Source organism: Perca fluviatilis, chromosome 4 (assembly GCF_010015445.1).
Source record: "Perca fluviatilis chromosome 4, GENO_Pfluv_1.0, whole genome shotgun sequence".
NCBI lineage: Eukaryota > Metazoa > Chordata > Actinopteri > Perciformes > Percidae > Perca > Perca fluviatilis.
In genome coordinates this window covers 10,453,102-10,468,945 of record NC_053115.1, presented here as the reverse complement: position 1 = coordinate 10,468,945, position 15,844 = coordinate 10,453,102, and the positions used below count along the sequence as shown (strand labels likewise).

At 41.7% G+C, this 15,844-nt stretch overlaps 1 protein-coding gene across 1 annotated transcript; it reads right to left on the bottom strand.

The window, feature by feature from the left end:
• Window positions 1-790: 790 nt before the first annotated feature.
• On the bottom strand, window positions 791-15,013 carry dcaf12 (DDB1 and CUL4 associated factor 12). Its single transcript, XM_039798044.1, has 9 exons — window positions 14,624-15,013; window positions 12,522-12,812; window positions 9,517-9,795; window positions 8,792-8,852; window positions 5,268-5,461; window positions 4,424-4,489; window positions 3,918-4,080; window positions 3,611-3,789; window positions 791-1,828 (listed from the first exon to the last, which is right to left on the bottom strand). Exons 1-9 carry the CDS (start codon window positions 14,681-14,683, stop codon window positions 1,670-1,672), a joined length of 1,452 nt encoding a protein of 483 aa, XP_039653978.1. The 5' UTR covers window positions 14,684-15,013; the 3' UTR covers window positions 791-1,669.
• Between the last annotated feature and the right edge of the window lie 831 nt (window positions 15,014-15,844).

Below are 15,844 nucleotides of genomic sequence, written 5' to 3'. Positions count from 1 at the left end.
TCACCAAATAGACAGATCAATCCACACACTTCCTCAGACATATACATAAAAATGTATGCAATTGTCCCTATGTATTTTACACATACATATACACATTTATATATAAAATACACTTTACAAGTGTTGGTTAATTGCTCAATTTGTGGTCGTAATTGGGGCTTCTCTTTTCAATAGGTCATTATCATGAAAACAGGAGAAAAGTTCCATGTAGAAAAGGAAAACTATGATCGCCTGTGGCAGTCTTTCACAGAAAGACCCAAGGAAGGCAAAAATGTAACTCAAGACTACCCTGCCTCTACCAAACAGGAATAGAGTAGAATCACTCACTCCTTGGTACAAAAAAAAAAAAAAAAAAAAAGGAGGAAAAAACAACGCTTTACAACTGTCACAACAAATGTATGTGCCTGCAGCATCTAACTTTAGGGTAGAGTCCAAAAATTCTCTTGAGTTCTCCATGCATCCTTCTTGCTGGATGGTTGAGAAGATTAAAGTGAACCACTGAGGAGGGGGATTAACCCAGTCATTAAAAGGCTCCTCAATCTATCAATCATCATATTTGATGATATTCAACTTGCTACCAAGACTTAAAATTCTCTAGTAACACCAGAACATTTACAGATCAGAATTTTAACACCACTATAATAGACAAATCTGCTGAAAGCATTCTGGTCAGAGGAACATAAGCGATGGGAAAACAATACATCCTTTAAAAGAAGCCGATATAAACACCTCTGACCAACCCGAATAAATGTGACAGAGAAAAAGTGAAAATAAATACAAATAAAGCAAATTAGAATATCAGCAGAGGTTTGCCTGTCAAATCACACACAGTCAAAAATAAAATATGCATTTGTTGGGATTAATTCAGAGCAGAACACTGCATTCAGCAATCTAAATATTCCTCCTTTACATCATCTCAGTGAGAAAAAATATGAACACAAGTCCCATTTTGATTGGCTTCTTAATTTTTTACTTCTGCCTGGAGAAGAGCGAAGTTCTTTGTGATTCTTGTGGGACAGGGCGCACTGTTCCAACCAGTTAATATTCTTTATCAAACGTCAAACTGCACTCCGGTTCAGTCCTTCAAAATGAATTGTCTCTTCAGTCCTTCTTCCTCTCTCCCTCTCTTTTATTGCCATCCATTTCAGTGAGAGACTGAAAAGGAACTTTGGGGAGAAAAATTCCACAGATATTTCACAAAGACACACAGAGGAAGCAGCGGTAAACACTATTCTTACATACAAAAAACAAGCCTGCAAAAGACCAGAGCCTAATTCCTTGGATGTTTTAAATGATGAGAACACGTATTACTTTATTCTTAATGTTTTTTTTCAAAAGTCTTCCGAGTTCCTCAGTGGCAGACTTTGCAGCTCTTGAAAATTACTAGTTAATTGTTTGTACATTTTCATATATAAAAAAACCCCCAAAAAAACTGAGTAGCTGAGGTGGAAGGAGCAAAAGAATAATTGGAGGAGAAAGGTATAGTGTAAAAGTGGACACAAACCTACACAATATTCAAAGCTGTGATACTGTGGGGGGGCAAAATCATGCTCCTGAGTCCATGTGTGAGCAAAACAGAGTGACTTGTAGAAGAAGAGGGATGGAGGGACTGGTTAGGAATAAATCTGGACGAGGATGTAGTGATAGAGGGAGGGAGAAGACGAAGAGGCTAGCTCCACAGTCCTGCGTAGTTGCCGTGCAGGCCAGAACAGAGTGGTCCACCCGCTACAAACAGCTTGGTGCCAGAGTCGTCGTAGCAGTGGGTGTACACCGCGTTGGGGAAGGAATGAATGTCTGAGAAGTAACTTCTCCACGTCTCATCGTGATTCTGAGAGTTAGGAGAGCAGGATAGGGAGGTTATGGGTGAGAAGAGAAGAAAGGAAAAGTACTGAAAATGCAATAATGACGACAATGCTATTAACATTTGTGTCCGGCCAACTCCAGTTTAGCACTTCAGCTTTCAAAAAAGGAGTAGTTTATTGAAGACAAACTACTGTTTCCCTGTCACCCTCAAAGAGGCAAGAGTGACCCCACTATTTAAAAAACCAACACTCGAGACACGTCTCCCTTCTTCCATTTCTATCCAAAACTCTTGAGCGTGCCATTTATAATCAACTCTCTACTTATCTCCACCAGAACAAAATTCTTGATCCCCACCAGTCTGGCTTCAAGGCTGGCCACTCAACAGAAACTGCCCTCCATGCTGTCACTGAGCAGCTTCACATCGCTAGAGCAACCGCTCTCGTCATCCTTCTGGACCCTTCTGCTGCCTTTGACACAGTGAACCACCAGATCCTCATTTCGACAATCAAGAATCTGGGTGTCTCAGGCTCTGCGCTCTCTTTGCTCCTATCTTACCTGGCAGACCGAACCTAACGGGTAACTTGGAGAGGATCTATCTCAGAACCTTGCCCACTCAAAACGGGTTCCTCAGGGATCAGTCCTGGGTCCCCTCCTCTTTTCTCTGTACACCAACTCTCTCAGGTGAGTCATTCACTCGCACAGCTTTTCTTATCACAGCTACACAGATGAAACCCAACTAATTCTCTCCTTTCCGGATTCTGAAACGCAAGTAGCAGCACATATCTCGGCCTGTCTGACTGACATTTCTTCTTGGATGTCCACACACCATCTGAAACTCATCCATGACAAGACTGAGGTCCTTTTCCTTCCAGGGAAGGGCTCTCCTACCCTGGACCTGACTATAACAATTGACATCTCTGTGGTAGTCCACACCCAGACTGTTAGAAACCTGGGTGTGACACTTGACGACCAACTCTCCTTCACTGCCAACATTGCTGCAACTACCCGATCGTGTAGATACATGCTGCATGACATCAAAAAGGATACGTCCCCTTCTAACTCAGAAGGCGGCTCAGGTTCTGGTTCAGGCTCTAGTCATCTCACGTCTTGACTACTGCAACTCCCTCCTGGCTGGCCTGCCTGCATGTGCCATCCGGCCCCTGCAGCTCATTCAGAACGCAGCAGCTCGACTTGTCTTCAACCTCCCCAAGTTGACTACACCGCTCCTCCGCTGTCTTCACTGGTTACCAGTTGCTGCCCGCATCCGCTTCAAGAAACTAGTACTTGCACACAGGGCCACGAATGGATCAGCCCCAGCTTACATCCAGGACATGGTCAAACCCTATACCACAACCCGTCCACTCCGCTCTGCATCAGCCAACCTGCTTGCTGCCCCCTCACAGCGAGGGACAACCAATCACTCAACAAAATCCCAACCGTTTGCTGTCCTGGCTCCTAAATGGTGGAATGAGCTCCCTATTGACATCAGGATGGCCGAAAGCCTACGCATCTTCCGACAAAGGCTAAAAACACATCTCTACTGACTCCACCGCGGATAATAAATAAATAAATAACATACATACACATACATATATACACACACACACACATACCGTATATATATATTCTTAAAGCTGCACTTTCATATGGATCTTTGTAGTTTTGCTTATTTAAAGCTAATGTACTTGCATTCATGTTGTCTGGAGTTTGCACCCTAAAGGTTGAAAGCACTTAATTTGAAGTCGCTTTGGGTAAATGCGTCAGATAAATGACATGTAATGTAACAAATAGGCAAACAATTGTTTACCAGCCAGCCTTTCCCTGTAGAGAGTTTGAGTATGCCATCTCCTGGGCACTTTCGGTACCCTCCGGCTGGATTCAAAGGGTTCTCCAAGAATCTCTGGGCCCGGATGTCGTAGAAGAGAAGGGAACCTTGGCCGGTGCCCACTGTAACAATGTGCTCGTAGAAACTCACTGAACGGATCCCTGCACACAAAAAGATGTCTTGAATGCAAAGCTACTCAAAAGTAAACAGCAGTATTTAATATTGAAAAATCTTCACAAGCTCTCCGCTTGTGCCACTAGCTTAAATTAGAAGTTTACAGATCACTTACCGCTTCCCCTCTCTCTGGAATTGACAGACTTGATGCTGTGTGTAGGCTGCCGTGGATCCAGAAAGGAAACATGGGCCTGAGAACCCACCGCGTACACGGACCAGTCCTGTCCATATGCCAAACACACATTCTCTTTGCAGTGAGGCAGCTTGGTGGAGAGTATCTAGAGGGAAACGCCATAGAATGTTAAATGGGAACCAAGTGAGGATGATGTCAAGAACAGTCCTTTCTTCTTTGTATAGTTTGAACACATAAGTATGCACAACTATCGAGTTCCACAGCTATCCAGCACAACTCCACTGTGAAGCTCCATTAAATAAAAAACTTGAAGAAATTATAAGATTAAAGGAATATTTACTATTTTGGTGGGCAACTGATCTCATATTAAACCAAACTGGCATTTTAAAAAGAAATGTTAATAGAAAGTTGAATGTATCCCCCTTGTATAAAGAATGCAGAGAAAATGCATCACATGCTAATTAGTCAAACTACGTATTGTCATTTACCTTGCACAAGTTGTGCTCAGCTTTCCAAAGGTGGAAATAGCCATCCAAAGAGACAGCACCCAGCTCCTTGAAAGGGTAAAACAAATGGGAAGACCGACGTAAATAACAGAAGCTCAAGTGTGTGGAGGCCGAACCCAGCAACAACAGGTACTGCTAACCAGCTCTTTGCAAGCATTTAGCAAATTATCCTCAACCTCAATGTTTTAAGTATCAAATATGTTTCCCCTGTAGGATTGACCACTGTGGTCAGCTTGAATGCTGGATACAATGGATTTCTCTTCTCATAAAGAAGTGCTCCAAAACATCCACTCCTGTAGCATAACTCACACCTCTGCTGTCCATCTGTATGCTCAGTATATTTCAAACACTCCTTTCTTCATGGCACAAAATATGGGTAAACACACAGCTTCCATTTGTTGCTAGCTCAGTGAGGTGTTTCAAGTGATGACTACATTTGCTTAATTTGGTGTGTGTAACAACAGTTCACTGCACAAGCGATGAATGGAAGAAGACTGTCGAGGTAGGCAACTTAATATTACAACTTAAAACAAAGCTCAACCCATTATTGAATAAACAATTAGGGTGGTAACCTACAACAGCAAATCCCCTATATGACCGAGCAATAAAATGGGCTACCCCAATCTGACAACAGTCAATTAATCATTAATGCACATTGAGCTTTATGTCATTTTATAATGGTATATATGCAAGTTCCTGGGCTAAAACATCTCTTTCTGAGATCCTGTGTTTTCCTAAAAACTGGCACTGACTGACATTGTAAGAATGATTTCACTGACAGCACAATCATGTGGTTTCCCAAAATTTACATCAGGATAAACCTTACTTTATGATTGTTGTTGAAGGCCAGTGCACGGACTTTACAGTTGTATGGGTTGGTGTACTCCTTTGGGATGTCCTTGAGGGCACGGTGGGAGATGTGGGCGTATGAAGGTACTGCCTCCTCATTCTGACTGCGTTCAGCCTGGCTCATTACGTCCTCGGTCACCTCCCACAGGCCCATGGAGCCATCTCTGGACCCTAGGAATTTCAACACAAGACATATCTGGGTTACTGCCTAGCAGGGATGCTAATTTAGAGGCTTTTTTTCCGACACATAGCCGACCCTCGTTAACCGATTGTTAACTGACAATCTCGGCTCGAACATACTTTCCGTGTTCCGTGGACAGCTGTGGACTTGTACCGGTTGTGCAGCCACAACGTTCCGTTCATTATCGTGGACACGTGCAGCCACTTTCCTGGAACAGCTCGCGCGACCGACAAAAGTCCACAGCGGTCTACACCGCATCCACCTGTGAGGTTGTCAACCGTTTGCCTTGCATACTTTGTGTGTAGGACGGCCGATTTAGCCCGCCAGTCATCATTGATATAGTGGCATGTGTCACGTATCTCTCTGTTGTAAGCACTAGCTATGTTTCCATCCACACGTTTTTTATCTGAATTAAGTGATATCGAATGAAAAATGCCTTATGGAAACAGTAAAATTCGATTGAATTTCATGAATATCGACTCAAAGAAAATGCGTTCGGTCTCATCGGATTTTCTCTTGATCGATATACGGCTTATGCGATAAACGCTGATGGAAACGTTATTTGCCGAATAAATAATGAATTGCGATTAAGTTTTAGGTCATTTTATGGTTGCAACCCGCAATAAAACGAAGAAGAAGTTTCAGTTCATTTCCGCCCTGTTTGCACACATGACAGGTATCAACAAAAACAGATGTAAGCAGACAAACATTAGACGAGATACTTTTTTAAATTTAATTTACCAGAAAAATAAGGCTATTTTAGATAGCAAAAATCTAAGAAACGCCATAATTTATCAGGAGCTCGCGAAGGAAATGACCAACAAAGGTTACGACAGGGACATTCTAAAACGCTTAACGTGGTTTAATGTATCTAAACAACGATCAATCATCACCAGATGTATCATGGTCATATCTTGTCATGAACACTTAAGCGTGTCAAAAAAACGAAATCAAAATCCAACGATTATAGAAGTTATCTCACGTTAATGTTTTCTTTATCAATTGGTCCTATGGCGAGGAAAAAGCTTAACGTGGTTTAATATACCTAAACAATGATCAATGATTACCAAATTTCTCTCTCATATTGCTCCTCATAACCACTGAAAACTGTCAAAAACTCAAACCCAAAGTCCAATTATTATGGACATTATCTAACATTAAGCGTTCTGCTTCATTAGAGCCTATGGAAAAGCTTAACGTTGAATGTACCTAAACAATGATCAATCATCACCAAATTTCTCTCTCATATTACCCCTCATAACCACTGAAAACTGTCAAATAATCTAACCCAATGTCCAATTATTATGGACGTTATCTGACATAAAGCGTTTCTGCTTCACAGCAGGGCAGCAGAGCGGCTGGGGGTTGACTCTCTACGGTTCTCATTTGCTTTATAAGTCCTAATGTGAAAAAGCTTAACGTGGTTTAATGTACCTAAACTAGGGCTTTGACTCCGAACTTCGTTATTCGAATATCATTCGAATATTAAAAAAAATAATGATATTCAAACGAATATTAGCCAGCCTTTAATATTCGAACCTGTTATGGGCATTATTTTTATGCGTTTGCTTGTAAACGTTTTCAGTTCAGATTCCGAGGCTTTTTCACGCATTTCAAAATGTAACTATACGTCGCGGTGCATTCCCCCCTAATTCTCAAAGAAAGCTGGCTTGCCCAGGGCCAGGCCAGCTCAGCGGCGTCTTTCTCCCGTCGCGTGCCGCTGTCTCTACCTACCTACACCGGGCGCCGCACCCTGTCCCTTCTCCCCTTTCTACCTGCCTGCTCAGTGCTGCTGCACATGAGGAGAGAGCACAGACGGGAGGGCGGGGCTGCTCCTCAGTCACACAACAGAAGAGAGAGGGGACTGTTTCGGCGGCCACAGGAGAGAAATACATGGCGTGCTCGCTGGACAATACTGGCAACTCTTTTATTTTACAGAAAGTCGCTGTCTTTTCTACAGAAAGTCACCAGATTTGTCGCTAGTCGCTTTTGTGAAAAAAAGTCGCTAAGTTGGCAACACCGCCCACACACACTGGCTCGACGCACACACCAGCACACGAGTGTAAACATCAGACCACTTACGTAGGCCACGGTGAAAGCTCCGAACTTCCTGTCGAAAGCATACCGTTTGTGTTTAATCCAGGGTCTGACTTTTAATTTGTTTTAAACTGAAGGCATTTAATGGTCAAAATATTAATAAATATTCGAATATATTTGAATATTAATATACAAACGAACTTCGAATATGATTTTTGGGCAAAAGTCAAAGCCCTAACCCTAACGATCAATGATCACCAAAAAAAATCCTCTCCTATATTGCTGATCATAACCACTTTAAACGGTCAAATCTAACCCAATGTCCAAATATTATGGATGTTATCTGACACAATGATGAAGAAAACATTAACGTGAGATAACTTCTATAATCGTTGGATTTCGATTTAGTTTTTTTGACAGGCTTAAGTGTTCATGACAAGATATGACCATGATACATCTGGTGATGACTGATCGTTGTTTAGATACATTAAACCACGTTAAGCTTTTTCACGTTAAGCGTTTTAGAATGTCCCTTACGACAAGCCGTGGGACGTCCTGCGGAGTAAATGGAAAGCGCTCAAACAGCGATACATGTCTCAAAAAAAGAGAGTTGTCTTGCAGCGGTGCCGGAGGGGAAAATAAAAGGCAAGTTCCATCTTTTTGATGAGCTGGATCAGATCCTCAGCCAAAGGCCCATCATAGCTTAGCTTGGCTTCTAATATTAACAACAACAACAACAACAACAACTACTTTTGTCTGGCAAAAGTTTGTTCGCAAAAGTTCACTTGAATGTTGTGCGATTCAGTGCAAAAATGAATGAAAACACCTTAAAATGTCTCAAATCAATTCGATATACCAATTTAATCGCAAAACAGCATGTGACGTCATTACGCACAGGTTTTTATTCGCTTTAAAGCCGTTTGATGGAAACACACTTTTACCAGCTTTATTCACATTACTTTTTTTATCGAACTTCAGATAATTCGATTGACAAGTGGATGGAAACTTAGCTACTGTCCAGCAGAGAGCCACGAGCAGAAAACAATTTAAAAAAAGGTCCCATGGCATGAAAATTTCACTTTGAGGTTTTAAACATTAATATGCATTCCCCCAGCCTGCCTATGGTGCCCCAGTGGCTAGAAATGGCGATAGGTGTAAACAAAGCCCTGGGTATCCTGCTCTGCCTTTGAGAAAAAGAAAGCTCAGATGTAATGAAATGCTCACTGCCCAATGCTCACACAGCAGTATTCATTCATACAACTTAGCTCATATAGACAACTCACCAGAAACCGCCATATTGTCACTGATCCATGCTATGGAGAAGATCCAATCATTGTGACCTTCCTGAAAAACAAATGGCAACTATGTAAAAGCTAAAAACTAGTCTTACACAACCGTATGTGCTTTGGGTTGAACTATTGCTAAACAGTAGCTGGGAAATATTAACAAAATATGTATATCATAATAAAACTGCAGTATTTTGCGCCTCTCTCGTTGAAGGTATACCAATCAGGGAAATAATCACTCATGTTCTGTACATGTACATCTTGTCGTGAATAGTGTTGAACAAGTAGAACAAATTGAACATTTGACATTCTGTGGTACTGTGGAGTCAGAAAATCACAAAAATTATTAGGATTCATACTCTGGGGATCGTAAAATTCTTGGCAATCATTCCAATAGTTGTGGTGATATTTTTATTTATATCGCTAGAGCCCCTCTGCTGGTTAGGCTTAAAACCACCTGGAGTGGTAACCAACATGTTAACAAACAGACAATATAAGCAAGTTCAACAATATTGACGGAGTAGCCAAAACTGCCACCTTTAACACAGCAAACCATCCATGGATAAGCCATGTTTACAAGACTCAAGCATTGTGGCTGGTACGCAGACAGTTGAATATAGTTTACAAGAATAACAGTATGAATTGCAGCAAGCTGAGAGTGGACCAGCAAACATAAGCCACGATCAGAGGTCAGTAAACCCAAACAGATCCAAACCACTTACATCTCCCACACAAACAGGGTCCAGTGTGGGCAGCTGGTAGATGGCCAGGCTGTTGGGGTTGTCTCCTCCGGTGGCTAGCAGTGTTCTGGAGGGGTTGAGTTCAATAGCGTGGATCCCACAACCCTGCTGGTCCAGCCGGGCACGAGAGCCTGCTATGGGGTGGTAATGCCGCCCCGCCACCACTGCACCCGCAACCCCAGAGCCTCCACCATGACACTCCCTGTCCTTCAGCATGGGAATGCGCGTTATCTGCCCCGTCAGGACATCAGCTACAAAAAGCTGCAGGTAAAGAAAGGGAAAGACATCTGGTTAGAATATCAGATTCAGGAGTTAAAACAAGGAAAAAAACCTGAGCCAGAACTATTCAGATGTGTAAGTGTCTTGTGATCGGATTGAAACACCTAGGCCGACAATATTCATCAAATAGAATAATTAAAAAATAAATTTTTTTGAAAATATGAAAAAAAAAATTAAAAAAAATTACATGATTACTTTAGTCTGCAATGCATTTATTACCCAAACAATAAACAGCAACTCTGCATGTGAAAATTGTGGAAACCTATTTGATAATGGAATTTTTACTTTTTAAGGACAATAAATTATGATTGCTTCTATCGTGAAGGTATCATAATAATAGTTGTTTTGCCTTTATCCCCCAACCACATTGCCTTACGTTTGGTTCACTCACTGACTAGGGTTTCTCAGAATGTTAAATAGTGGAGAAGGCACACCACCTTTCCCGAAAATGAAGAGCGCCTCTGCTAACGTCAAAAATGAGAAGAGGCACTACACACTGCAAAGGGAAACCCTGCTGACTTTTGTGACTTATCACTGAAACAGAAAGTAATTTGAAAGATTGACAGCTAATACAGGACTGTTTTTTTTTTTTTTTTGTGATTTACTTATTTGATGATTTAAAAACAAACCACATATAACACTGCCCAGCAGTAATTATTAGGGGTGTGCAAAAAAATCGATTCATATTCGTATTGCGATTCAAACTCTACCGATTCAAAGAATTCCAAAAATCGATTCATATTTTCTCTTTTTTTGTATTTTGTATTTATTTATTTTTTAAATGCCGTGTATACTATTGTCCTGAAATGAGTTTAGCTCGCCATTCCCATAGATGGCGCTGCGTCGAATTCACACTGACGCCTGGGCACTCTTTTTGTAATCAAAAGAACGAGTGCAGCAGAAGTAGTTTTGTCGGCGCAAACCAACAGCAAACCTCACAGAAAGAATTATTCAACCTGGCTCGATCCACATTTCGGCTTTTATAACCTCGAGGGGAAGACGGAACTTGATAGGAATCATGCTATATGCAGGCTTTGCAAAGCGAAAGTTACGTATTTTGGAAACAAAACAAAATTGAGAGCTCACATGGTACGCCATCACCCAGAGATTAACATTAAAGACGTGGACGAACAACAACCTAAAGTACCTAACATGCCAGTCAACCAACGCACTCTTTCAATGCTCTAAACTCCCCCCGAACTCTGAACGAAAAGCTCTTTTTATTTAACAGTTTTATTTTATACTTGAATTAAATGTATTTGAAAGCTGGTCAGAGCTTGGCACAGTTTTTAGTTGCAAAAGTTTTTTATTTATATATGAAGACATATAAAGTGATATCAAACCACATTTAATGTGTTGTGTTTCTTTTCTTTTGAAGGGACACTTCACCGATTTAGCATTAAGCTTTGCATCAGTAGAAACCCGGTAGTATTTTCGAATGACCGTGCTTCCCTCCATCATGTCCCCCTGACACAATAGAGCTCTGTATTGTGTTTCTTGAAAAAAGCCTCTGCGTCATCGGAGGCATTTTTGGCCCGAGGCTATGGACTACAGCCATAGTACAGCCAGCTAGTTCTGCATGTTTTCAACCCGCCCGTAGGGGGTGAACATCACTCCCAGAATTTCAAAATAGTGTCAGCCATGTTGAAGCTAAGCTAAAGCGGAGTAATTAATTCATACTTTAGTAGGCTAACCACGATGGCGGAAGGTAGTTTTGAAGATGATATGGCCGAATGGGATTTTGAAGATCTGGTGCGCGAATCCGATGCTCGTGGCTACCTGTACGAGCCGCAATACAGCGAGGAACAGTTGCGGACTATGGAGGAACAAGAGGCGGATGGAGCAGCTGCTGCAGTAGAATGTAAAATGTTTGTCTGGCAAAGACTTTTTCAGCAGCAACCTTGCAATTATGTACATTCAAACTACCGCACACGTGTACCACCGGGATACATTGGTACAGATCGGAGAATATGCAGGAAACTTTATTACAGACGGAATACTCCACACATTACGCAAGCTTTGCCTGCTAGCAGACTGCTAGCTGGGGAAGGGGACATCGAAAGCGGTGTGCGAGAAAGCGGAAGCGTGGAACGAGGGCAGAGGATCGGTCATAAATTATTGAAATGACAATAAACCCACTTGACTTGACTGCACTCTGTAACCAGAAGGCATGGCTTGGGAGTGGCCTCGTAGGGAAGCAAAGCAAGTGCATTCTGGGAGTTGTCGTCTTTCATCCACATGAGCCATAAACACATTTTCTGCCTTTTCTCAGTATAAACCAATTTCTACTACATAAATGACCCAATTTAAATACATATTCATCTTTCCAGCAGTGAAATATCCCTTTAAATTGTATGTCTACTGCAATCACATGGGAAAAATAACTACATTAACATACTTTGAAGCTTTTTTTTAATTTATTTATTAAATCGAGAATCGTTTAATTGAAAATCCATTTTGAATCGAATCTTGAGCCTAAAAATCAATATTGAATCGTGACATTTTCTGAATCGTGCACCCCTAGTAATTACCTAGGCCGTCATTAAAAATACCTGAGGATAAAAACACAATCAAGTCCTCCAGTGAAACACATATCACACCAAAAGATTAATAAACATGATAGTACTCTCAGATTGCCACCAAGTGTTGGAAATATATGGGGAATGCCTAAATGATGAATGCAGGTGAGTAACAAAATGACATCTCACCGTGTTGCACTTGGTCCCGCATACCACCTGCCTGTGGTTGAGCCACTGTGAAGCAAACACCTTGTTGAGTCGCCCCAGGGAGAACTCCCTCTCCTTGAGGATGCCGGGGAGCCTGCCAGCCGCAAAACCCTGAAGGCTCCGCTGGAGCCGCAACTCATGCTGCTGTTGAGGTCTGAACTCCCGCCCCCGGAGAGCACATACCACCGAGCGCCGACTGCACCACCACTGCTGGGCGTGACGTGATGAACAAGAAACACGGCTCCGCTTGTGTGGCGCTTGACACCAGCCCAGCTGAGGAAAGAGATTCAATTTTCAGATTTTTGTGTGTGGGGAAAGGCATGGCTTTTATCAAGTTTTACATGTTTCAGAGACTATCGATAATAAAGCAATATCACAAACGAGGGAGTGCTGTTGTACTGAATATCAACTGGACACAAACAATTTTGTGCGCACTAGCTTGCTACTTTGTGTAAGCTATGTCTATACGTTACGGCAGGCCAGCTACGTTGTACCATGTACATTTATCTGTATGTTTCCATTCATTTTGCAACCAGTGAAACAAGAGTCTGTTTCGCTTCAGTGGCATGTGTGATTCAAACTGTTGATCAGATAGTCATTATTTTGTTTAATGCTTTCCAGACTGTATTCACCTTGCTCTTCTTAACGGACTGAACGTCAATGTTTATATTATTTAAATAATAATTTACATTATTTTGGGGCTGTTTCTGGTTAAACAATCTTACTCTTCAACAAAAAGGTCCATCTCTGTAGGGATCCTTTCCATAATATTGTCAGACACTTATAGTAACAATCTGAGCCTGTCAGTGGCCAAAACAGCACTTTTAGTTGACGGAAATTGAGTGTGCACATTTGCCCTACGGGATTACATTGCACCCTTATTCTGAGTCAGGAAAAACCCTGATTATGATGTCAAATTGGGTATAAAATGGCATCACTTCATCATTTTAGCATATTACACCCTTCTGTGAAATCTTAAATTCGACTATCACCGGCACGGAGGCATAATAAAATTACTAATGTTAAAGTTTATTATTGTCTAACTCTGGCGTAATTATTCATACCCTTTATAAGTTGTTTACAATCCTGGGCCAGAGGAAAATAATACAATATTCCCTGGATCTCAAAGGAATTTGAGGTGCTATTGTTTTGTTTTATCTTGTGGCCTTTGATAGTTGTGTCTAAGGTCAGTGGTCAATAGACTGCAAAAAATATAAAAATTATAGCTAATAAGGTCTGTTATGGATGTGGTTTAATTCTACTGTGGAATTATGTTGGCCCCACATGCCCTGGCCTATCAATGCCTTGACATTGTTGACATACAATGCCGTAAAGGCAGGTCGTACATTATCTATTGCAAAGCTAGCTAGTAGTACTGCCAACAAATTTCTGGTTAAAGTCAAAGCATAATTTGTGGTGCCAAAAACTGGGCTCAGGACTGATTCTATTGGGAAGATGCGGTCCATTCCATGATCTTGGAGAGGCCAATCTACGGTTGGTCTGTATGTAAGTTAGCTAAAATACGTAACAGTTAGCTAGCTAACGTTTCCGCTTACGTTAGCTAAATAGCTACAACTACCAAGCTATGACTTATAATTAAAAGCTATAAGCCAAATTCAGATTTCAGTGATGATTAACGCTATTCTGGGTGCTGACTACAGGGTGACAAGTGATGACCCCAACCGAACAAGGGACTGACACTGTTATCTACCTACGAAAAGGTAATTTCATCGTGATTACAATTAAATAACAGCCATAATAAGATGAGGTAGCTAGCTCTTTGGCTAACGTAAAAATAGCTGCCGTTGGATAACGCCATGCTAACATTAATGGGTACTGACGTTCAAATAGAAACACACTGTATTATTGTTTAAACAAGACAACATTGTGATCGTTTGGTGCATGATATGTCCAAATAGTCTAATCTATTGTAGTATTAGTTAAAATGTCATAAATAGTCTGCCTCTGACTTGGCTTAGCTATATCCGCTAAATCCAGTGCTAACGTTAGTTAGCATGCTAACATAACTGACTAGCCTAAACGAGCTAGCTAGCTAATATAGATGCGCACCGGTTTCCGCCTACCTGTTGTTGGTCTTTGGGCTCTCCTGCCTTCCTTTTCCTGCTAACTGTTTTTCTCGCCATAATCTGATACACACAGTTCCCTCACCCACATGGAGGGTAAAAGTGACGCTGGACACTGGATCATATAATGGCGATATGCTATTTTGTTCCTTGGCCCTCGCTGGCAGCGTCCGACGACGAGCAAGGGCGATCACATACGGGAGAGGTTGGTAACAAGCTGGTTATTGCCGCTGACTCACTATCATTACCTCGTCCCCTACGCTCCCAACTAATACTACACTCTGGCCTTCGTTAACTAGCTAGCTGCCAGAGAGTAGCTACACACACTCCGTTTTCCTGACCACTCGCGTCAGCAACGGCGAAAGCATTGAGCAGCGCGCAGCCGCACACAAATTAAACATCAACAAAAACAAGGTCGTACGAGAACGCGAGCGTCATGCGTGCTCGTTCACGCCAACAGCGTGAGATCACTGATCACTTGATCAGATTTTCTCTCCGGTTAAAGGACATATTATTTTGTTTCCGTGGGTTCAGTTGAATATATATATATATATATATATTTAAAATGTAGCTTTATTATATGAAATAATCAAATTTATGACAGATCCTCTGGTATGTTTATAATTGTTACTGTGAACATTGAGGACTTCTAGTAGCTACCTGGACTCTCTCAGGTTAAAAGGAAATCATACATCTTAAAGGTCCCATGACATGGTGCTCTTTGGATGCTTTTATATAGACCTTAGTGGTCCCATAATACTGTATCTGAAGTCTCTTTCCCAAAATTCAGCCTTGGTGCAGAATTACAGCCACTAGAGCCAATCCCACAATGAGCTTTCCTTAGTAAGTGCTATTTCTGTGTCTTTAGCTATTGAGGTGTGTGTGTGTGGGGGGGGGGGAGGAGGGGGCAAGGTGGAGGGTGGGGATGTGGCCTTATGACCTCATAAGGAGCAAGATTCCAGATCGGCCCATCTGAGCTTTCATTTTCTCAAAGGCAGAGCAGGATACCCAGGACTCGGTTTACATCTATCGCCATTTCTAGCCACTGGGGGACCATAGGGAGGCTGGGGGAACGCATATTAATGTTAAAAAAACCTCATTAAGTGAAATTTTCATGCCATGGGACCTTTAAGATATTATACATTCTCAGGAGAGATGGCTTCCTGGATTTCCTGAAGGTGGCTAATTTTTGCATGAGCACAAAGATATGGTTGACACAGA